This window comes from Gossypium raimondii, chromosome 3 (assembly GCF_025698545.1).
Source record: "Gossypium raimondii isolate GPD5lz chromosome 3, ASM2569854v1, whole genome shotgun sequence".
Taxonomy (NCBI): Eukaryota; Viridiplantae; Streptophyta; class Magnoliopsida; order Malvales; family Malvaceae; genus Gossypium; species Gossypium raimondii.
The window spans coordinates 62314638-62339678 of NC_068567.1; the positions used below are offsets into that span (position 1 = coordinate 62314638).

General features: G+C 31.9%; 3 protein-coding genes across 3 annotated transcripts; 1 reads left to right on the forward strand and 2 right to left on the reverse strand.

The window, feature by feature from the left end:
* The first annotated feature begins 1168 nt into the window (after window positions 1-1168).
* On the forward strand, window positions 1169-2947 carry LOC105795437 (expansin-like A1). The gene is made up of 4 exons (XM_012625055.2): window positions 1169-1336; window positions 1480-1589; window positions 1668-1846; window positions 2464-2947. The coding sequence occupies exons 1-4, from the start codon at window positions 1219-1221 to the stop codon at window positions 2837-2839; spliced, it is 783 nt and encodes a 260-aa protein (XP_012480509.1). The 5' UTR covers window positions 1169-1218; the 3' UTR covers window positions 2840-2947.
* Window positions 2948-5562: 2615 nt separating this feature from the next.
* On the reverse strand, window positions 5563-9041 carry LOC105795438 (uncharacterized). The gene is made up of 2 exons (XM_012625056.2): window positions 8953-9041; window positions 5563-7694 (listed from the first exon to the last, which is right to left on the reverse strand). The coding sequence occupies exons 1-2, from the start codon at window positions 8963-8965 to the stop codon at window positions 5599-5601; spliced, it is 2109 nt and encodes a 702-aa protein (XP_012480510.1). The 5' UTR covers window positions 8966-9041; the 3' UTR covers window positions 5563-5598.
* A 7086-nt stretch (window positions 9042-16127) lies between these two features.
* On the reverse strand, window positions 16128-18894 carry LOC105795439 (uncharacterized). Its single transcript, XM_012625057.2, has 2 exons — window positions 18723-18894; window positions 16128-18368 (listed from the first exon to the last, which is right to left on the reverse strand). The coding sequence occupies exons 1-2, from the start codon at window positions 18733-18735 to the stop codon at window positions 16261-16263; spliced, it is 2121 nt and encodes a 706-aa protein (XP_012480511.1). The 5' UTR covers window positions 18736-18894; the 3' UTR covers window positions 16128-16260.
* Between the last annotated feature and the right edge of the window lie 6147 nt (window positions 18895-25041).

Here is a 25041-nt window from a genome sequence, read left to right on the forward strand (position 1 = left end):
CTCTTAATATAGGGGTTTTTATGATACTTTCACCATGTTTTGGATGGTAATAATCATGTCATCAAAAAAAAAAAACAAAGCAAAATGAAGAAAAATGAAAGAAAGAGAAGACAATAGCCATTGATGGTTTTCAATGATCTTATGATTAAGTAGCCATATTATCTTGTTTGGTCAGCTGGGTTCCACCAAAAGGGACCCCAAAACACCAGCCAACTTAACTACACACAATGGTTTTTATTTTATGACGCATGTAGAAATAAACTACCGGTTGCTGTGGTCAAATCCCATATTCATTGTTACATAATTTAAGTGAAACATTGAATGGTACAAACGGATAAAAGCATCAAGTTTCAGGCAGCTGGATAAAGCATGATGGTAAGTCCACGTCAGAATCCATTGATCCACGTTATGATGCCACAGGCATACGTTTTGTTTACGTATTGGATGATTAAAAGTCAGCAGGCAGTGAATACACTTCATTATTTCTATAGTGGAACAATGATCCTTGAATTTTATAGCTTTGAAAAACAGGGAAGGGAGAATTTTGGGGCACTAAGCTGAGGAAAATTGATTGATTGATTTGATCTCATCAAAGTAAAAAAATGTCAAAATTTGGTACAAGTTTCGAATTGTGTTTTCTCTAATTTATTTAAAAAAATAAATAAATTAATACATATATATTAAATTAAAGAACAAATGAATTATTCAGTTAAAATATTCATCTATTTTATTTTTATTGATAAACATTGATTCCTTTACATCAACTGAAAAATACAATGTAAATGAAAAAAAAAATAATTTATTCTTTAATTTAATTTACATAAATTAATTTTAAAAAAATGCAATTTGCCAAAACTTTCACTTATATATCAATCAATCCCACTGTCTGAAAACTCAACAAAGTTATGTCCTATTTAAAACTACACAAATCTTCAAGTTCATACTTCTTACAGCTACAAGGCACAGCTGTTTAGACATAGACAAAGAGTCGGTGACAAAATTCATTATTGTTTTCATCTTTTTTTAGTTTCCGCGTTTGAGCAAATACAAGTCCTTTTCCTTGTATTCAAATCCGAAAAAAGGATTTTCTTTAAAGTATAGAAAATCAATCCATGGTTTTCCCGAAATGCTTACCTGTAGTCCACCACACTATAAATAAAACTCATCAACCCTATCTTTCTTTACTTGTCACTTACATTTCTCAATTCAACAAAAAATATGGCTCAGCCTCACTTTCTTTGCATGTTATTGTTCCTTGTCTTGTCTTCAGCTACTGCTTGTGATCGATGCGTGCACCAATCCAAAGCTTCTTATTTCTCCGACGCCGCTGCATCATGTAACTTGCTGCCAAGTTCCTTCTTCTTGATTAATACCCAGACTTGTTTTCTTACATGAAAATGGATTTTGACAAAGACCCAGATCATATTTTTGTGAAAAAAACTGTGGGTAACATTTGTTTTATGGCTTTGATATTTGTAGCTGGAGCTTGTGGATATGGTTCCTTAGCATTAACCATTAGCGGTGGCCACCTTGCAGCTGGTGTTTCTTCGCTTCACAAACAAGGAGCTGGTTGTGGTGCTTGCTTTCAGGTTTTGTATACATTTATTATTGTTTTCTTTTTAATTCTTATAATGGAAAATTGAGGTTTGAGTCTTTAACATTGGCAGATAAGGTGTAAGGATTCAAAACTGTGTAGCAGTAAAGGAACAAAGGTGACACTAACTGATCTTAATCACAATAACCAAACAGACTTTGTTCTTACTAGCAGAGCTTTCATGGCCATGGCTAACAAGGGCAAGGGTCAAGACGTTTTGAAACTTGGGATTGTGGACGTGGAATATAAAAGGTAAGCTTGATTCAAACATAAAATAATGAAAAAGGTCAGGCCCTGCTTGAACCAACTTAACATATATAATGGGGCACACTAATGGCTAACGGTTCAATATCTTCTTTATATTCCTTTGGGTAAACTACACTAGTAGCACCTAACTATTAATATTTTTTTGGGTCACTTAATTATTAGTAAATTTATTGTTTGGTCACCAACTATGAAATGTTACGAAATGATAACTCAATTATTCAATTTTGTCTTTTTTGATCACTCATTGGTTAATTATGGCAGCTTTTAAAATAGGCATTATAGCAACTTTAATTTTTAACATTTATACATTGTGTCAATTTAGTTTTAATTTTAAAAAATCTAACCCATACACATTGTGTAATTTAGTCTTTATTGCAGTTTTGCTTTTATTTGTGAACCTTTCAACTAAAAAAAACTAAAAAAAAAAAATTTGATTGAAAGTATACAAAAAATAGAAACACAAAAAATCCAACATAATATTGAATAGTGTAATAACTATTTTGTAACTTTTTATAATTGGGTGACTACCGGTATTAGTTTACCCTATTCCTTTTCCATGCATGTTGAACTTGCTATTGATTCTGGTGATGTGAAATTAACAGGATGCCTTGTGAATACAAAAACCAGAACTTGGCAATTAGAGTTGAAGAATCAAGCCAAAAACCATATTACTTGGCTATTAAACTGCTATACCAAGGTGGCCAGACAGAAATAGTAGCCATTGATGTAGCTCAAGTTGGATCATCAAACTGGATTTTCATGACTAGGAACTATGGGGCAGTTTGGGATACCAGTAGGGTCCCAAATGGTGCCTTACAATTCAGATTTGTGGTGACATCTGGGTACGATGGGAAGTGGGTTTGGGCCAAAAATGTGCTTCCAGCTGATTGGAAAATTGGGGTTATTTATGATTCTGGGGTTCAAATCACTGACATTGCACAAGAAGGTTGCTCTCCTTGTGATGATGGGAATTGGTGATGAACAAGACCAATAACAAGCATTTTTATTGGGGCTAAACTCTGATCCCTGGTTTCTGTAAATAAATAAATAAACAAAGAAATAAAATTAACATTTCAAGGTCTTAAATATAGTTTGAATAATATTTTATAAGATTTAGTAAAAGAATGTATAATGTGTTTTTTATCATTTAGTTTCTATGAAGATGTATAATATATATTTTTTATTCCACAAAAGATTACTACCAAGCACTTTTTAGTTTGCGGTTGAAATACGAGCTTACTTTCGATGGTAGGAAAAGTGACTCTTGCTAAATCGATCCTCTTAGCGATCCCTAATTATTTTATGCAAACTGTCAGAATTCCCTCGGAGGTTTGCAATGAAATTGAGAAGAACGTTAGGGGATTTATTTGGGGTTCTAGCATTAATAAGAGAAAAACGACGCTTGTCAATTGATCTTCTTGCTGCCAACCGCTTGCTAATGGAGGCATTGGGATACGTAAACTTGAAAAAACATAATAAGTCCTTCCTTCTTAAAATTGGTTTTAATTTATCGACTAACTTTGATGCTCTATGCGTACAGGTCTTGCGTACTAAATGTAAAATTACAAATGTTTGTCTCGACACTATCAAGAGGAGCTCGACTTCTTATGTTTGGAAATCTCTAACTCATGTTTGGAGCTTCCTTTTACAAAATGTTTGCTGGTCTATTGGTGATGGTAAAGACACTCGTTTTTGGGAGATGTTTGGGTCCCAGATGTTGGCCCTTTGCGCGAGATTTCGAAAGATACTCAAGTAAGAGATATGGCCAGTGAGGATGGTTGTTGGATATGGGAATTATTTGCAGATCAATTAGACTATTCTACCATCTTAAAAGTTACGGCTATTAGACCTCCTAATAAGGTTGCAGGGAGGGATATTTGTATGGACAAATTCTCTATGACTGAAGCTTATAAAGCAATTGTAAAAGATAGTTGGTCACCATCTAATGATTTATGGCAGAAATTTGGAAGCTTAAATGCCCGCAAAGAATCAAACACTTCTTGTGGCTGGTTTTGATAGATAGACTTCTCACTAATAGTGAGAGGTGTCGAAGAGGTTCGGACTTCAATCCTACTTGCTTACTTTGTGGACACTACAATGAGACTATCATCCATATTATTAGAAACTGTCGCTTTGCTTGAGTTATTTGGACAAGACTGATTCGTAAGAAGAGCCATGATGGGCATTCGATGGGTGCTGTCAAAGGAGTTGAACAAAGGGCCTTTGCTGGTGGAGTCATCCGTGATAGGCATAGCAATTGGATATAAGGTTACTACAGAAACAGTGGTATATGTTCAGCTCTTCAAGCAGAAATATGGTCTTATTTTGGCCTGGAAAAGGGGTTTCAGAAATTCTCTGTGCTGTAAAAATGCATGAGATGGGAATCAAGCAAAGCACCATGGAACTGGCATTTGAAGAAAAGCAATAACTACATAAATTATTTAGTCAAGCAATGGATCAAGGCATAAAAGTTGAGCATTTGATAAAAGGAATATACATATCATATGTGCATCATCCAGTACATTTTATATATAAAATATAAGGATATAATATTTTTAAATAATCAACAATAAAATAAAAATATTAAATATATATTTAAATTTGAAAATATTTCTTAGCAAAAAAATTGAAAATATTTAATAAAAAATAACTTATTATAATTTATAATTTTTGAATCACTTCAAATTAAAGTGATTTTATCTTTATTTAGAAAAAATAAAAATGTTATAAATTCAAGGATTAAAATATTTTATATATTCAAATAATTACCCGATATATATATAATAGTTATACATGCAAGTATAATAATTTATTAACCACATGAATTAATCTTCAAGTTTTATTACTTATTAAATAATTCTATTAAAGAAAAATATATTTTCTATTAGTGTTACATCATATATCATAAACTGAAGAATTTACTTTTAACTCATAATTTTTGATTATATAAAATTGCATTTTTTATTATATATCCGGGATCGTTTGTTTGTTTTTAAAATTTCAATTGATACTTATTGTTTTCTCTGTATGGATGCTGCAGAGAGACGTGATCACAGTTTTTCTGAATGTAGTTTTTCAAGGAATGTGTGGCAGTTAATTTTGTGCCTTTATTTGGGCGACATTGAAACTTAAAGAAAGTCCTTACTTTTTGCTATACTCAAACTTGCTTGGAGTGCATATTTGTATGTGATATGGAGATAAAGGAACAAGAAGTATTTTGGTGCATCTTTCTTGACTGAAGATGCTATCTTGGTGCAAATTAAAAAGATTATGCAGGCTAGTTTAAGAGGTAGGCCAATCAATAGAACTGGTCTTGTCAATGCTTCACTTTATGCTTTTTGGGCATTATTGGTTAATTTATTTGTATAGCTTTAAGTTACTGTGCAATATTTTTTATTTTTTTTGTAACAGATTAATTGCATTATTAGATTAATGAATTTCATCATTCATCCAAAAATAATTACATTTTTCATGTGATATTTTAATTATCAATATATCAAATTATATATAGTGATATAATCTGAATTTTATTAGAAATAATATAAAAGTAAAAAAATTATACAAAATCATTTCACATGCAATATTTTAAAGGTAATTACTACAAATAGAAATAAATTACTACAAAAAAATTTAAAAAAAAACTAATCTATATATATATATATATATTTGCAAACATCTTATTTAAATTTTTTGGGGAAAAAAAGAAATACCTTAGAATGCAAAAAAAAAAAAAGAGTTTATATAAGGTTAGTATCATCAGTCGCTTTTTCTTGCTTATGGACTTGAGTACTTAAACCAAGATGAGCCATAATGAGAGCAACATGAGTGAGCAGCTCGCTACCATGCCTCAATTGTTGTGCATGTTGCTCCCATGTGCATCGACTTGCACCATAAACCATCATCTCCATCCATACATCACTTATCATTTTCCATTTCTCTTCATGATCCCACCTCTCTGTTATCAAGTCTTGTAATTTCTTGGCAAACTGCACCCCTTCCCATAACGCTCCGAATTCGAGTTCTGGTAATTGAGTATTCATAACGTCAGAGGACGGTAACCTTAGTGTTTCGATGAATTCCATCATTGCGGTCTGTTTCGATTTCGGTTGAAGAAGGATCCTTTGCGATTGGTTGTAAGTGTCATCGTTTACCCTGTCACTGAACCCCTTCGGCAGCATTGTAGGACGGACCAAAATAAGGTACATCATGTAATCCGACAAGGATTTGCCGATCTTGCATATCGAACCGCAGCTGTACTTTCGATGCTTGGAGAGATCGTCGTAGTAAACGATCGAGGTAGCGATGTGCCAAATAAAGATCCGACGGGTGAAATCCGTGGATTCCATTTTCCAGTCCTCATTCACAATCGGATCCAAACCTTTCTTCTCGAGGATGGCATCACCTTTATCCCCCAACATCTTCTCGAGATGCTTTGGATTAAACTGTTCGCTTTCAAGCTCGGTACGCATGTTTTTGAGGTGTTCATAGATGAATTCTTTCAACTCGATATCCACGTCCTTCCACTCTGAATACCAAAACCTCTGAAAAAGGTTAATGAAGTCGATGGACTTCAACGCCCGAGTAATTTGGCTTGTCCTGGCCTTCAAGTAATACCCCAAAAGATCATGTTGTGCCATTCTCCGTATTCCCTTCTTCGATTTAATCGAACGTAACTTTTTCTCCGCGAACCAAAGGTACAGCCTCTTGAGTTTGTTTTTATGATTTGCATGCCACATCAGCGTCCACTTGGACCGAATGTACATATGGAACGAAGAGCTCTCAAGGAAAACTGCGCTGAACAGCAGCACGTAGGTGACGACGAAGTCGACCGTGTGATCCTGGAACTTGTAATAAAGAGCCGAGAAAGCTATCAGCACAGAAAAAGCAGAGTAAAAGCATATGAAGCGAAGCACTAGGTTGCAAATATAGTGTTGATGATGTAGGGGGTTCTTGGTGAAGAGCAAATCGTAAAGGAATTCGAGTTCGATCTTAACGAAATTGAAGGCCTCTGCTGCATTGGTACAACGGTTGAGGTACACCAATTCATCGTAAAACTCCTTCGAAATCTGGAACGGTAGATCGGTGAAGAGAGGCTTGAGAATTTCGAAAGATGAATGCACTTGCCGAAGAAACTTTACTTCTTCGGTAATGGTCGGATCTTCTATAAACTTTTTCCTTCTCGAAAGATCGTAAAGTCCTGTTCGGATCATTGTTTTCTTTTCGTTCCCATCACTGCTGCTATCACTCGGATTTTTCGAACTCAGGGGTTCATAAAAGGACTTCATGAGCTGTTTCGGACTCGCACATCTAAGAGCCCATATTCTTTCGAAATACTTGAGAACTCCAGCAATAAACAAAGGGACAGCCATAGCGTTTAGTTCGGTGTCCGATTGAAACCGGACGGAGATATAAATCGCCTCTCCGATCTGGAAGAACATCCCAAGAAAGTGGCGCAACCAAAGCTCATTATCTTCCAGAGAGTAAGCGGTGATATTGTAAGGACCGCCGAGATGCCATAGAAGAAAAGGGGTCCAGAAGACAACGAGTCCTTTTTCCAGTCCAACACTGCCTCGAAGAAGGGTACTAAGCACAAGGGTTGCCATCCAATCTGCAGAAAGATATATTATCCAGGCACAGATTGCAATCAACGGAACCCGAGCTCCGGTATATTTCTTTCGCCTCTTCCCGAAATGAATGAGTAAAAACTGGAGACCAAGACTGAGGAGAACCATCAATCGAAGCTCCCATTCGTTCCAAAAGTTATTCACTATTTGTGAGAATACCCTCCTCAATACTGTGCCCTTTATCTCTACATAAAGTAGAGAGACGGCAACTGAAAATTCAAAACCATCCATTATTATTTCTTTTTCATTGTTACAAAAGGTTCGCATAACAGGGTTTGAATCTATATGAGCTTGAATAATTACAAAACATTTCGAAAAGAATTGAATTGTCATTTCTAATGGGAATACAAACTAAAATGTTAAGGTATTAGACATTACAGCTCGTATGACAATCCACATATACTTTATATATTTAATTTCGAGTGTTTTATAACTCGAATTATTTGTTGACCTGATATATAAGATAAATAGAGTCGTACTAGTACGAAGTATATGTGAAGTGTGAATAGCCACCAAATAATTTAAAAACTATTTGATTAATTTTAAAGTTTAATGTCCAAATTTAATTAAAATAATAATAAATATCAAATTGACAAAAGATATAAACGTTGAAAATTAAATATACCATTATGCCAAAAGAAATATCTTAACAAACTTTACGGATAGTCATCGAGAAGATAATCAATATCTTAATTGAGAAAGTTATGCCCAATACTTATACCTAGAGGTGATCATGGGTCAAATTCAGAGCATGCATTGTGTTAATACTATGGATAGTTATTCAAATATAATCATTTTTGTTTAATATTTAGGAATTATATATCTTCTACTATTTGTATATACATAGCTTTAGTAAGATTTTAAATATAGATAATAAGTAGTAAGTTTTTTTTTTTTGTCTTACAAAATAATCACTCAATTTATTGGGTTTATCTTTTTATCACCAATGGTTAATTGATGAACCAAAAGATGACCAAATATGTTGAGTTAGTATCAAATTTGTTTATTGGTTACAATATGCTATAAGTCCTACTTTTCAGATATTTGAATTCAAATTTTGTACTCTTTGTATATTTGAGAATTTAACCATTCTACTTTTAAATTTTAAAATTGTAAGTCCAATTATCAACACCGTAGTAATTCTTCTATTTAACTGAGATTCATTATAATTTTATTTTTTTGTTAAATGGCTACCAAGCTTAGTATTTTTATTTGAAAATGTTATATCAATGAATCTAATGAAGAATTTTAACAGTTAATATAGAGACTAAATTCTAAATACACAAAGAGTACGAGAATTTGAAGCATATTTTAACTACATGGCTCGAGACCCTATCATCAATCTAAATACACCTTTCATCACTAAATACATATTGAGGAGAGGAGATTAATATATTAATCAATGCTAAGAGAGAAATTAAAATGAACAAAATTTCACTACTAATCATAACAATAGTATATACTTACTTGCAAATAGCATGGATCACTGCTGTTTTCCAGATCTTGACTGTAAATATTATTGGAAAAAAATTTCATGGAATTGAAGATAGATTGAAAGGGAAACTGTACAAGGAAAAATCATGCTTTGCTCCTTTATATTGAAACATACAAAGGAGGCAAAGAACGTGTAATACGTTGACATGAATATTGTAGGCCAAGAAAAGAACTTTCACTGAAAACCCTAACAGTAGTGAAAAAAAATTATTCATATATTCTTGGAGAAACAAAGACAAAAAGATGTTTCCAATTAAAATTCTTGTTCCTGTCGGGTAAAATGCATGAGAGGGGAATCAAGCAAAGCAGTGGGGAATTGGCATTTGAAGAAGAGTAATAAGTACATGAATTATTAGTAAAGCAAAGGATCAAAGCATAAAAGTTGAGCATATGGCTTTTTTCAATGGATTTATAGCTATTGGTTACTAGATAAAGAGGTACATTAATATATAAATTATATGAATGTTTGCCATTTTCAATTTATCATCAAGCGAGTGATTATGCATTAAGATGCATGATTGGTTGGGTCAGAAGTGTTATAATATACGTCGATAATGACAACAGTAATGATCACAAAACAATAAGAAAGAAAAATAAGAATACGCCGCACAAAAGGAGAAATTTACTAATGTTGAAAACAACAATACAAGAGGTTTGCATACACAGTTTTTAAGGGTTAAACAGTCCATCTAATAAAAGAAGTATAGTCCTATACGGATTCAGCTTGTTCAACCCTCGGTCCTTCGCTCCCACAAATCCCCAATTTTGTCTCTCTATTTTATTTATTTAACGAGTGAGTTGCACGTCAAACTTTTCAGACCGGATCAAACAGGATTCGGGTCACACAACTCTAACAAGAAGTATATAATTTTTTTATATATACATTTTTTTGTTGATCATATAGGCATCATGCACATGATAACATTAAGCTAACATATCCAGAAAAATCTTAAAGGTTTACGTGGAGAAAAAGAGAATGGAATGTAAGTCTGATCATTAGAGTTTCTTCATTGCTTTCATTAAAAATGTGTGTAAACACGTCCACAAATGAAGCTTTGTGGAGAGCTTACAATGTGTACGTGGCTTATTTGAATCAATGAAGGACTTGTTAAGGCTACTTTTGTTTTCGTTTGATTTAGAATTGAGAAAGACTCGAAGAAGGTAATTGGGTTGGAAATAAGGGGTATTTTAAAAGAAATCTCACATTATCCCAAATTACAATGAGGTTTTGGTCATGTGGTCTGTCCATGTGAAATTCTGTTGTATGTATTTAATTTCTGAATTGTTTTAATGTTCTAATTTCTACTCATTTTTCACTCATATTGCTCTCAAGTGTTTTATTAAGCATCAAAATATGAATATAAAGAATTAGGAGTATATAATTCACAATTAACACCACATAATCACCCAAAATATGCACTAAAAATGAGGCTAAAATATATTATTTTTGACACTTATCAGGTTTCAAGTTTATATAAAGAACTTACATCCTTAATTTAAAATGCGCCACTTGAATTATTCACTTTCTTACTTTCTCTCTCGTTGATGAATATTTTCTTGAGATATCGTTATTTCTTCTTTTATTTTTTAATAAAAATAATCTACAAAGCTTAATTTTTAACTTTTGTATTTGGATGGGGGCTTGGAAACAATGCCCCATAGAAGTTGTTCTAGAAGATGTCCCTTTAAATGCTTGGCTTGAAAATGTTTTCAAAAGGGTTGGGTGGTAAGTGGGACAAGTTTGTGATGCTCGATGGACACTTACTAGTAACAAAGAAAGATTTGACATTGCTAGGATGACTTTAAAATAGTTTTTTGCACTTTTCACTTTTCACATAGATGCGTTGTGAGTGAATATATTTTCGAAAATTTCTTAAGAACAAGCGCATGTCTAGTGATGGTAGCTTAGTTTTTATATTTTTCAATTTTCATTGAAATACGATTTCAAGATGCTGCCGATTGAGTCTTAGCTCAATTGGTATACGCATTATTATTAATGCAGGAGGATGTGAGTTCGAGAGTGCTAAAGTGCATTACCCTATTATACAACTTTGATGCTGGTAATGACAAGATGATGGATGTCTTTCATATCAAAGTTTCAGAGGTTAGGTTCAATAAATCTCTGAGGGCTCATCCTAATGCATTTATTTAATAATGAATTATTTTTCCTTATACCATAACATATTTTATCTATAATTGATATATTTCAATTAAATTTTCAAAAGATATAATTAAGATGTTTTACTTTCGACATAATATTTTAATATAACTAAAAGTAAAAATATCCAAAAATTGAATATTTTTCAAAATTTTAAAATTAATTCAACTCAAATAAATAATACATTTTTCTATAAAATTTTGAAATTTTAAGCTAGATATAATAAAAATACACGTAGAGATGCATTTTGTACTTTCATAAGAATAATATGGAGAAGGATCTGATTACCGTATACATTTATAATATGGAGAAGTCATAGATGCGTTCATTCCGGCAAAGAAGAATAAGAGTGGAAGAAGGTTTGGTTTCGTGAGGTTTGACAAAATGGGGGACGCACGAAAGGATATCAACAGGTTAAACGGTTTTGTGATTTTAGGGTACAAGATATCGGTATACATGACAAGATTCAAGGGAAGGAGTCAAATTGGGAGATCAGTTCCATTTATAGGGAAATCAAGGCAGAATGTCGTAAACCATAAAGAAGGGGAGGCAAGTGGAAAGAAAGCGATGGATATCGGATTGGAGTTAGGAGAAACATCTAACAGAAGTAGGGGCGATTTGAGTATGATAGGAGTTAGGGATAGTAAAGGGAAAAATCAAGATAAACTGATCAAGGGGCATGTCGACGATGAACAACTCTGGAAGCTCCAGAAATGTTTGGTGGGAGAAACTTTAACCACATACATAATTTAGAGATATACGTAATCCAATAAGATCCACCCAAATATTGACTTTAAAATTAGAGAAACATACACATTTTAGGAAAATAATTTCATGGAATTGTACAGGGAAAAATCATGCTTTGCAGTTTGCTCCTTTATATTGAAACCTACAAAGGACAAAGAACGTGTATACTGTTGACATGAATATTAGATTCCTACAGACAAAGAAAATAAATTTCGAAGACAACCTTTAAAAGTGAAAATTTCCTTGAAATTATGGAAGAAACAATAGAAAAAGATGTTTCCAATTAAAATTCTTTGCTCTGTATGTCTTATTGTTTTAGAACTTGAATTTTTCACCAAATGAAGCCTTTTTTTTCTTTTTTTATGCAAGGTAAAATGCATTGGGGGGGGGTCAAGCAAAGCAGTACATGAATTACCAGTGAAGCAATGGATCAAGGAATAAAAATTAAGCATATGTCATTTTCCAATGAAACCCTTTTTTATAGCTATGAATTACTTTATATTATATGAATCTTTGCAATTTCCAAAATAAATAAAAAATGAATTTATTATCCAGAGATTGGTATTAATGCTAAGTTTGGTTATTTAGAGCATTAACACACAAAAAATGCAATTATTACATAAATATTTTATTAAAACATGCAACATATTGGGAAAAACAAAAAGCTCAGCCAACTTGTGAGTAAAGGAGTGTCCACAATTTACCATTTTAGATTGATCCATATGTGTGATTGTGGATTATACCTCGTACTTTCTGATGAAACAGAGTTAATGCCGTTACGGGAAGAGTCGACGTCCCGATGACACGACACTTGATGTCCCGACAAGGCGGCATACGACATCACGACATGTTCTCACATAAATCTAATGTTTTTTCTTTTAATTAAACTTTGATTATTTTTCTTAGTCAAACTATGATTAATCTAGGATATTTTAGTCATATTTGACCTATGAATTTGGCCTATAAAAGGTCTTAGCAACCCTAGAATAAAAGACACAACATAACACAATTAAGAAATAGCTTTAACAGAACTTTAAGAGAATTTTGTGTTTTAGTGGAGGGTTTTGTATTCAGGATTCAAATTTTGTTTTTTATTATCTTCATCTTGTACTTTTCAAATTGCTTTCTCATTAATGAAGTCTTCTTTTACTCGTGATTTTTTATTCTCTTGATTTGAGGAGTTTTTCTACGTAAATATTTGTGTGTTTGATCTTCTCTACTCTTTCTAATTCATTGCTTATACGAGTCGATCCCCAACAATAACTATGATTAACTAACCGGTTATTATTTCCAGATCTATGCTAGAAATCTCAAGGCAATGTTGGAAAAAAGATAACATTAAGGAAGAGAAAACTCGCAAGTTAAGCATTCATCAGACTTTCTTTAACAGTTGCAAAATTGAGTTCAAGTATTTGAATGGTTGATGTTTAAACTGTGGGATGGTGTTTTCATATCTATGCCAGAAATCTCTTTTTTATTGTTTAATTTTTTTTACGAAACAACTTTAAATGTTAAGAATGTATAAATCAAAATTTAAATTATTTTATTTTATTTTATTTCTGACACTGACCGTTAGATCGTCTTGCACCTCGGAACAAGCTTGGACAAGTATTTTTGTACCTTGAGTTAGCCCGAATTCAATTTAAATAATAAAAAACATTTTAAATTTAAATTTAATTATAAAAACCTATAAAATATTAATTAAAAAATCTTTTTTATTATTTTATTATTTTTAAATAATGATTAGAGCTTTAATTTACATGATTAGGCAAAGTGTGTTGATACCATGCCTCAATTGCTGTGCATGCTCCTCCCATATGCATCGACTTGCAGCATGAACCGTCATCTGCATCCACCTTTCGCTTATCATTTTCCATTTATCCTCATTATCCCATCTCTCGTCGCTTACCAACATTTGTATTTGCCCCCCAAAAAAAAAAAACTTGATCCCATCCCAAAACGCCCCAAATTCAGAAAAACTAGTAGGAACCACGGAGCTGTGAGAAGACAATGACCCTAGTGTTTCAGCGAATACCTTCATCGCGGTCTGTTTTGTTTTTGCTTGAATAACTATTCTCTTGGTTTGGCTGTCGGTCTCATCGTTTACTTACCACCGAACCCCTTTGGCCGCATGGTTGGACGGACCAAAACGAGGTACATCATGTAATCGGACAAAGATTTGCCTATCCGCGGTATTGATCCATTGCGGCTCTTCAATGCTTTGAGATGACACAGTAAATAAAATTGTCACTCAACTATTTTGGTGGTCCAACTATTTTAGATTTTTTTGTATTTTTATATTTACATTAGCCGACTGGTGATAAAAATAAAAAAAATTAAATTAAATAGTTGGGTGATCACTTTTTGCAACTTTTCATAGAAGAAATTTATTGATAATTAAGTGATCATTTTGTAATTTTTTATAATAAGGAAAACAAAATTATGGTACATAGGTGACCTCTATTATAGTTTACCCAATTAAAAATAAAAAGTTTTACTACTAATACTTACTAGTGACTAGCATCGACCACAGCTGCTTTTCAGTGAACTTATGAAATACGTAAATCACAAATGATCAACCCCAAATCTTTACTTTACATTTTAGGAGACTTTCTAGGAAAATAATTTCATGCAATTGAAGATAGATGAAAGGGAAAAGGCATGCTTTGCTCCTTTATATTGAACCATACAAAGGGCAAAGAAGTGTATAATGTTGACATGAATATTAAATTCCGACAGAAAAAGAAAAGAATTTTCACAGGCAATCTTAAATACTGAAAATTTCCTTAAAATTCTTTGTGCTGTAGAAGACAAAGTGTGTTATTGTTTTTCTTTTTTGCTGTTGGGTAAAATGCATGAGTGGGGCATCAAGCAAAGCAGTAGGGACTTAGCTTTTGAAGAAGAGTAAATAACTACATCAATTATTCGTAAAGCAATGGATCAAGGCATAAAAATTGAGCATATGTCATTTTCCAATGAAACCCTTTTTTTATTTAATGGTAGCATTATTTAAGAATTTATTATCAAAAAGATTGGCACTTAGGCTTTTATATATTAGCATTATGTGTTTCAACGTTTGAATTTGTTGTATTTTGATTGTTTTTTTAATTTTATTTCTTGCGCCACCTAATTCTGTCCATGTTCCTGTTTAGGTCACCTAAATTTAATTATTTTTAATTTAAACATTAATGTTTAATTTTGTTTTTGTTTGTTTTGGTCACTTTATTTTTTTTCTGAAAACAAGGGTGGTTTTTTTTTGCATAAATATGCTATTTTTCAAGGTAAAGCTGGTGCCCCTAGGTCTCTTGAGAACAGTCCTCGGAGGACCTTATCATGATAGAGCACAATGATGTTGCTTGTAAAATTGAAATCCGAGATGAGAAGGAGGATGCATGAGCCATCTGAGACTGGACCTTTTTTGCATCAATGATGCGGTGGATCTCTTGAGGTTCTTAATAGTGATTCTTAATTGACCAAAATTCATCGTCAGGTAGGCCTAGTTACGACAAGGCTAAGATGCAAATTTAGCAATTTTATCAAGGTGAAACATCTCCCGTTCATTTCTGATTTCTTCTAGTGTTGTGGTTATTGTTGGTTTGTCTTTCTCCACTTTGGTAATTATTTTGCAAACATAGCATTTGGGTATCAGTTTGTAGTGTTTTTATTTATCATTTGTACTATGTGTCGTATCTTTGTATTCTTATTGTTCACAGTTCCTACTAATGGAAGTATTTTCTTTAAAAAATGCTCCAAATCTTTCTACTCTTCATACATATGGAATTTAATCCCCTACTTTCTTTTCAAAGAATTTAGTCCCTCTACTTTTCAAATTTAAAAATATAAATCCAATTGTTAACACTATTAAAATTATCCAGCAAATTTAAGTCCATTACATCATTATTTTCTTTTCCATCAAATGAGTATTTATTTATTTCAAAATGATACATCAGTGAAATTAATAAAAAAATTAATTTAATGGTGTTAACTATTGGACTTGAAGATAAAACTTGAATAGTGAATTTATTACCCAAGTCGACCTTGAAAATAAAAAGCATCAAACATAGTATTATAACCTTGAATCAATTGCATTTTTTAGGTGAAGTATATTTCGTAATTACAAATAATTTGTATAATTACAATTAGACTTAATTAATATAATACTCAAACGAAATCATAATTACAATCAATACATTTATATAACTACAATTAAGATCAAATTATTAAATAAAAAATTGGCTAATAATTAAAATATAATTGGATTTAGATTAAAATAAATTTAGATAATATCCACGTAGGGTAGAATTTAAATTAAAATAAATTTTAATTAGCAGTAATGAAAATCAAATCGATACACTTAAAATCATAAAAGAAAAAGTTTAAAAAGGGGTGGGAAATGCAGAAGCAATAGGATGATCAGCTGATTTTTCAAGCCTTTGGACTTGAGTAGTTAAACCAAGATGAGCCATAATAAGAGCAACATGAGTGAGTAGCTCACCACCATGCCTCAATTGTTGTGCATGTTCCTCCCATGTGCATCGACTTGCACCATAGACCATCATCTCCATCCACACTTCGCTTATCATTTTCCACTTCTCCTCGTGATCCCACCTCTCTTCACGAACCAAGCTTTGTAATTGCTTCGCAAATTTGATTCCATCCCATAATGCCCCATTTTCAGAAAGTTTATTACACCCAAAGGACAGTAATGCTTCATTGAATTCCTCCATGGAAACTTTCATCTTTTTCTTCGGAGATATTCTCTGGGTTTGTTGGTAAGTTTCTTTGTTCACTATGTCACTGAACCCTTTCGGCAGCATTGTAGGTCGAACCAATACCAGATACATCATGTAATCGGACAAAGATTTGCTGCTTTCACAAACCGGATTGAACAACGTGCTCCTCCGATGCTTCGAGAGATCGTTGTAATAAACGAGGGAGGTAGCGATGTGCCACACGAAGATTTGACGGGGGAAATCTGTGGTTTTCAATTTCCAATACTCATCCTTCTCATCTGGATCAAAGCCTTTCTCTTGGAGAACATTGTCACCTCTCTCCGCCAAAATCTTCTCCAGGCACTCAAGCTTAAACCGACCTTTTTCGAACTTGGAACGCTTCTCATTCAGGTGATTATAGATGAACTTCTTTAACTCGATATCAACTTCCTTCCACTTCGTGTACCAAAACTTCTGCAAAAGGTCACCGGGGTCAATAAACTTTAAGATCTGAGCAAATTGGTTTGCCTTGGCCTTCACGCAATACTCTAAAAAATCATGTTGTGCCATTTTTTGTATTCCCTCCTGCGACTTGATCAAATGTAACCTGTTTTGAACAAGCCGATAGTATAGCTTAAGCCTTTTGTGTCCTCTAACAGCGTACCTGAGAATCGTCCACTTGGAACGAATGTGCATGTAAAATGAATAGCTCTCGAGCCAAACCGCTCCTAACAGCAGCGTGTAGGTGACGACAACATCAACGGTCGAATCTTCGATCTTGCGATAGAGAACTGAAAAAGCTATCAGCACTGAAAGAAGAGAGAAAAAACAGATGCAACGAAGAGCTAAGCTCACAATATGGTGTCTGTGTTGTAGGGGGTTCTTGGTGTAGAGCAAATCGTAAAGGAATTCGAGTTCGATCTTGACAAAATTGAAGGCCTCGGCTGCTGTCCTTGTACTAGGATTGAGGTAGACCATTTCATCGTGAAATGCTTTCGAGATCTGAAACGGGAGATCAGTAAACAGAGGCTTGAAAACTTCAAACGCTGAGTCTACCTCCCGAAGAAACCTTACTTCCGAAGTAATCCTTGGATCTCCTATAAAACCTCTCTTTTCCGAAGGATCAAAAAGGCCGGTTCGGATCATTTCTCTCATTTCACTTCTAGCAGCACTGTCGCTAGTGCTTGGATTTTCCGTTTTCGGGGCAGAGTAAAAGTACTTCATGAGCTGCTTGGGATTTGCACATCTAAGAGCCCATATCCTTTCCAGATACTTTAAAACTCCCCCAATGAACAACAGAATAGCCATAGCATTTAGCATGGTATTCGATCGAAACCGCACATAAATATAAATCGCCTCGCCGATTTGGAAGAACATTCCAAGAAAGTGGCGCAACCAAAGCTCATTGTCCTCCAAAGAGTAAGCAGTGATATTGTAAGGGCTGCCGAGATGCCATAGAAGAAAAGGGGTCCAAAAGACAATGAGTCCTTCTTTTAATTCGGAGCTGCCTCGAAGAAGGGTACTAAGCACAAGGGTCGCCATCCAATCTGCTGAGAGATATATTAGCCAAGCAATTACTGCTATCAATGGCACCCAGTTTCCAGTATATTTCTTTCGTTTCCTCCCGAAATAAACAAGAAGAAATTGAAGAATAAGACTCAACATAACCATAGAACGAAGCTCCCATTTACTCCAAAATTTTTTGACAATTTCAGAGAACAACCTCTTCAAGACTGAGTCCTTAATCTCTACATAAAGTAGAGAGATGGCAACTGAAAATTGAAAATCTCAATTAGCTTAGATAAAATAAGGAAAAAAAAAGTTCATTGAAAAGATATTCAATTTAATAGTTAAACAAATTCCTTTCTCCAATTATCGAAGTAAGTCATATTAGTTGATTCTATAGAAACAAACTTTCGAGTTTGAATGAAAAACCTACGATGCGTAACACAACCAATATTATAAACATCTGGTTTAAAACAAGCAGCTGGATCATAAAATACCCTTTGTAGACAGCAAAGAAAATAAAATACATACATTGAGGATGTTAATAACTTAATGAATGCTAAGTGAGAAATTAAAATGAACAAATTTTACTACTAATCATCACAGCAATATATGCTTACTTGCAAATAGCATCGCTCAACTGCTATTTTCCAGTAAACTTCAACAAATATCTAATCCAATACCATCCACCCCATATCTTGACTGTAAATTTGGAGAAACATACATTCTTTTAGGAAGCTTTCTTGGAAAATAATTTCATGGAATTGAAGACAGTTGAAAGAGGGGAATTATATAAGGAAAGAAAACCATGCATTGATCCTTTATATTGAAACATACAAAGGGCAAAGAACGTGTAAAATGTGGGCATGATTCATGAATATTGTAAGGCAAAGTCCCATAGCCCAAGAAAAGAATTTTCACCATAACACTGAAAATGTTCTTTATTATATTCTTGGAGGAAGAAGAGAAAAAGATGTTTCCCAATAAAAGATTTCTTGTACTGTGGAAAAACAAAGTTATAAGGGAGTGTTTTATTGATTTAAAACTTGAAATTTTACCAAATAAAAGGAAATATTTACACGTTTTATGTTATGCAGAAAGCATGAGAGTGGAATCAAAGCAAAGCAATAGGAAAATGGCATTTGAAGAGGAATGGATCAAGGAATTAAAGTTAAGTACATATGGCATTTTTTTAATATATGGATTTATAGTTATACTAGATAAAAGGGCTATATATATTTTTTGAATATTAATCTTGTTAAAGGTTCTTATCATATCTGCTCTTTTGATACAATGCTTAGAACTACCCGTAGTCCCTCCCTAACCCTTAAATAGGAGGATAATGTGCTTCAGCGCACTCAAACCCACGTTCTCTTATACTGACAACAATATCGATATCAATCAAGCTAAGACCCAATCAACAAAAGAGCTATATATTTTATAAATATTTGCAATTTAAAAAAAATGAAACTTTATTTTATAAATATGAAGAGTACTATCAATTTGCATACTCCGGTCTAGCCAACTTCTTGTCATTTGTTAGGAATTGCCATCCAAGTTATCGCTAATGCTACGTTTGCCAAAAGTATTATTTTTCATCATCTTTTAGTATGTGAGTTAGCAATAAACTAATTTCAATCAATAATTTTTAGTCACTCACATGACTTGTTTTGAAAAAAGAGGAGGAAACTTTTTCGCTATTTCAAGTTTAAAAGTACATTAACTAGTCTTTATTTTATGCCAGACTATCATGATATAATATATATATATATATATACACACACGTAATAAATAAGATTTTTCCGTGAATAACCAAACGAGTAGTACTCTTCAATTTTCAAAGCTGCCCTAGCTGAGGGAGGTGTTCTATTGTATCCCTTTACCAAATCTTGAGCCAATAGTATCTAATTCCTTGCCATGATGTTAGGTAGATGTTTGGCCAAGCCTCTTTACTAGCACTCTAGTGATGCACTTGTAAATGAATGAACAAAAGATATGGGTCAATCTTCTTTAGCGCTACTTACATTAGAATTCTTTGGCATTGAAACTACCATGGCTGAATTGAAACCTAGGGTTAGCTTCCTTATCTAGAAAAAAAAATGTCATCCTAGATTTTTGTCCAAAGAAAATTTCCTCAGCTTCCATTAATTAGAAAACCCAATCAAACTGATAATTAAAATATATTTGGACCTACATTAAAATAATTCTAGACATGATCTACTCATGATTTACCCAATGTGAGACTTGAGTCTTGGGTCACAAAATTCTCAAGACCTCAACCTCACTATTAAACCAAAATCTCATTGACATATAACTTTTAAATAAAGAGTTAATCGCACTAGACATCCCCAAATTATGACACTCATTATAAATTGGTCTCTAAACTTCAAAATATTCTAATTACGTCCCCAAACTATTGATGTTTTATCACTTAAGTCTTTTTATTATTAAAATCATTAGTTTAAATATTAAATGAAACAACAGATCTTATGTGGCACAATTTAAAATAAAAATTTTAAAGAAAAGTAAAACATTGATGAACTTTTAAAAGTAAAAACCAAAAATAAAATAAAACCAAGAAAAGAGAGAGTAGATGATAAAGCTTCTGTCAAGGCTTTCAAAACCTCAAACCAAGATTTTTACAACATCCATTTTCACAATATTCATTTTTCTTATTTTCATTTTAAATTCATCGATGAAATATAACATCTAATTTAACGGCTAAATTAACGATTTTAGTAACAAAATAAACTTATTTATATAACATTGACGGTTTAAAGATGTGATTAAAATGGTTTAAAGTTTGAGGATATCTGGTTTAATTAACTCTTAAAAGATAAACTCAATCTCTCATTTAACATACAATCTCCATTGAGTATAAGACTACAAATTAAAAGGACACAAATATAACCCAAAAATAATAACAATAATTTAGAGGTTTTCTTTTAAATATTTAAACTTTGCCCATTCAAAATTTTTTTTATTGAACATTAATCTCATTATAGGTTCTTTTTGATATAATGTCTAGAACTATTCATAGCTTCTCTCCAACCTTTAAATAAGAAGATAATATGGCTTCAATGCACTCGAGCTTACGTCCTCCTGCATTAACAATAATACTAATACCAATTGAGCTAAGATTCAATCAACTTGTCCTTTCAAATTTAAAACCCAAAGTTTGAAACATAAAAATATTTTGTCCATTCAAATTTAAGCATGCAAATGGTCATTGTATTCACATTAACGTAAATTTTAGACCATTGAAAATCTTTTCTTTTTTTCTTTTAAGTGTCATCTTATATAACGAATTAATCCTTGTGGATCTAGGTGGTCAATTTTCAAGGGTCATCGTCGTTGTTCAACAAGTCCTTGTTCAAAGTCCTTATGCAAAGACCGTTCACCCCGATTAAGTTAATTGGTTACTTGTATATTCAATTGATTATTGTATCAGTAGGAAATTACATGTTGTAATTATGTTTTGGATTCATACATAGTTTTGTTCACATTTTGGTCCGTCAGTTTAACAAACTCGGTCCAAATTAGGACTGAGCTTGAAATAAATCCTTGATAATTCCGTTCAAATCCGGCTTCCAATTATTATTTAAATAATAAAAATATTTTATTTGAAATATAATTTTTAAATATATATATATACTAAAATGAAAATATGTTACTTCTTATTTGAATTTGAAATTCGACTCAATTAATCCAAGCCCTAACTCAATCCAACTCAATTTGCTCATAAAAAGTTAATTATCGGAACTCGTCCAACCCAAATTTGAATTAATATAGATCTAAATTGATTCATACCCAAAGCGATTCGAATATGAAATGACTCGAATGTAAAATAATTCGAACTTGTAATGAAATGATTCGAACCTGAAACAACTTAAACATAAAATGATTCAAGCTCGAAATTAGCTCAAACCCAAAATAACTTGAAATTTTTTAAGTAATTCAAAGTGACTCAACCCATCTAATTGATAGGTCGAAATGAAATTGATAATCTTTTTGTTGTTTAATAATAAGGGTTAACTGCATCATAAATTTCAAACTATGATATGATTTCTAAATTGATTCTCAAATTTTAATATATTCTAAGTGAGTGATCAAAATATCATTAATATTGTAACAATCTGATCATTTCATCATCTCAACTAGCAACTTGGACATTAAATGCTAACTCGAATTTGACATGAATAATATTAAAAACACGGATCAAAATTTAAACATGTGTACCTATCAAATAGGTAACTTGGATCTAACATATTAAAAACATCCTCCTAAATTTTAATGCTTATTATTTTCAACACATTAAATCTAAGTTGTCCATGCTTGCAATAGTTACATGTTTTTTCAAATATATGAGCTAGAATTTGCAGCCCAAACCATGTTGATAGCCAGGCTAATGAGAGATGCGATATTGATACTTGGAACATTTCATTAGCATGTTATAAAATTTGAAGAACAATTTCAAATTGACCTCTTCAATGGCGGTAACTTTTGATATGCTTTTTCTTCGCACATCAAGATTCAAAGGGATAAAGTAATTCTAGCCCTAAACATTTTTTTGTCCACATTAATCGCAGTATTTGACAATTTTTTTAATTTAATCCTTAAATTTCGTTAAGGTATAATAACATGATATTTTAAAATGGTGTCACATTACCTAAATTTATTTTTTTTTTAGTTTTTTATATAAATTTTTAAGTTATGGCATGGTACAATCTAAGAGTGTCACGTCAATCCAAGCTCATGGACAAAATTGGAGAAAATTGCCAAGTTACAACATTAATATGGGCCAAAAAAAATTTAAGGACCAAATTAAAAAAAGGTTCCATATTCAAGGAGTAAATATTATTTTATCAATTTGAAATTTGGTAGATTAATCCAATTATTATTATGGTAATAAAAGTGAAACCGTGTATTCCGTACAAATGAGTAAACTATTACATAGAAAAATTAGATTTAATCATCACAATTGTAGCAAGTAAATTTCTTGGAAATTGCAGCGAAAGCTACCTTTGTTTGCTTTCAACAGTCTACTTACCAAAGCTAGAAGAAATATGAATAAGACATTAAATTGATTGCTACTAACTACTTCCATTAACTGATGACCAATTCAAAATTAAGCTTATGGGAAAATATTGAAGCGAAGTAAGAAAATCTTTTTAGGGGGGAAATTAAACTGTAATTTTTAATAGTTTATATCTCTATAATTTTTAAATGATTAAATTAAACTTTTATCATTTTTAGGGGAGTCAAAATGTAATTTTTCCTTTACTATTTTAAAATGTTAAAATTTCTCAAGAACCTAAATGGATAATTTTCTAATTTAAGGGGGTCGAGGCCCCTGCCAGCCCCCTTAGATACGTCACTGATTATATAATTACCATTTACACTAGAAAAAGCAAGAGACTTCTTGGGGACTACTGTGTAACTTAAAAACTTTTTCCTAATTAACCCCTAAACTTTAATTTCATTCAACTATGATTATGTGACTTTTAAAATTGTGTCGCATCATCTCTTAAAAAAATTTAAAATAATTATGTAAAATCTAAAAATACAAAAAAAATTATTAAAATTATAAAGAATTTTTTAATTTTTTTAAATAATGATAATGTGACATAATCTTAAACTACTACGTCATCATACCACAACGAAATCAAAGTTCAGGACCAATTTGTGAAATTTTGCAAATGATTTGTTCCAATTTAAATTTCAAAATTATTTACATTGTTATTAACGTAATACCATTTTATAGTCGCATATTGCATACACAAATAATTATATCTAATAGTTAATTTTTTCTAACTTCCACAATTAAATAAAATTTAATATTTTAATATTACAGTTGAACAAAATCAAATTCTTATGTTTAATTACATCGAATCAAAAGTATCATATTATATATTTAATAAAACACAAGAATAAAATATGGTTATAATTAATAATGACTGATTACATTCATAAATATAATATTACCATGATATCTCATTTTAAAATTCAATCAATTATCATACACGAAACACGAAACATGACTACACTTAACTACAAATTAATAAAGAAATTTATAAAAAGAAAGATAATAGTGTATATATGAGACAATCTATGCTAAAAACGCGGTGTTGCCTTTCCATTTTAGATTGACAACTTGGGAAGAAAGTCTTTATTTATATTTAATTTCTGGATATCAGTATTATTGTCAATGCAGCAGTTCCTCCTATTTAAATATTAGAAAAAAATTATATTTTTTTGTTAAAATGTCTAGAACTACCCATAGTCTCTACCCAACTCATAAATAGGAGGATAATATGCTTTAGTGCACTCAAACTCACGTTCTCTTGTATCGGCAACAATACACATGTCAATCGAACTGAGACTCAATCGACAATAAATTTATATTTTAATATTATTAAACATGCGTTCAGTTTTTAAATTTATAATTTATAATTATTTTTATTCAAAGATGAATTATAATTTAAAAGAAATATTTCTGTAATTTTATAACTGGGTTGGTGATCCGATTAAAGGTGATTTCATCTCAGTAAAATGTTTAAATAATAGTATATAAAGGGTTACAGTGTAATCTAAAAAAGAGAACGCTGTTCAAGCTTAAAGACTTCATTATTAAAAAAGAGGTTTAACAAAATAAAATTATAGTTTATTATATTCCGACAATCCACTTTAAAAGGTAATCCCACTTTTTATATTATTCGTAGAGTCGTCAAGTCAACAGTTTACTAATGATTCGGTGAACATGCTCACACCACATGTTATCTTATTCCTAATTATTTAATACTCTCAATCTCTGAAATTACGGCTTGACCATTTCAAATTTTCATTTAAAATAGGGTAAACTACAAAAGTGATCACTTTTATTTGTCTCAGATTACATTTTAGTCACTTACATTATTGTTTTGTTACAAAGTGATCACT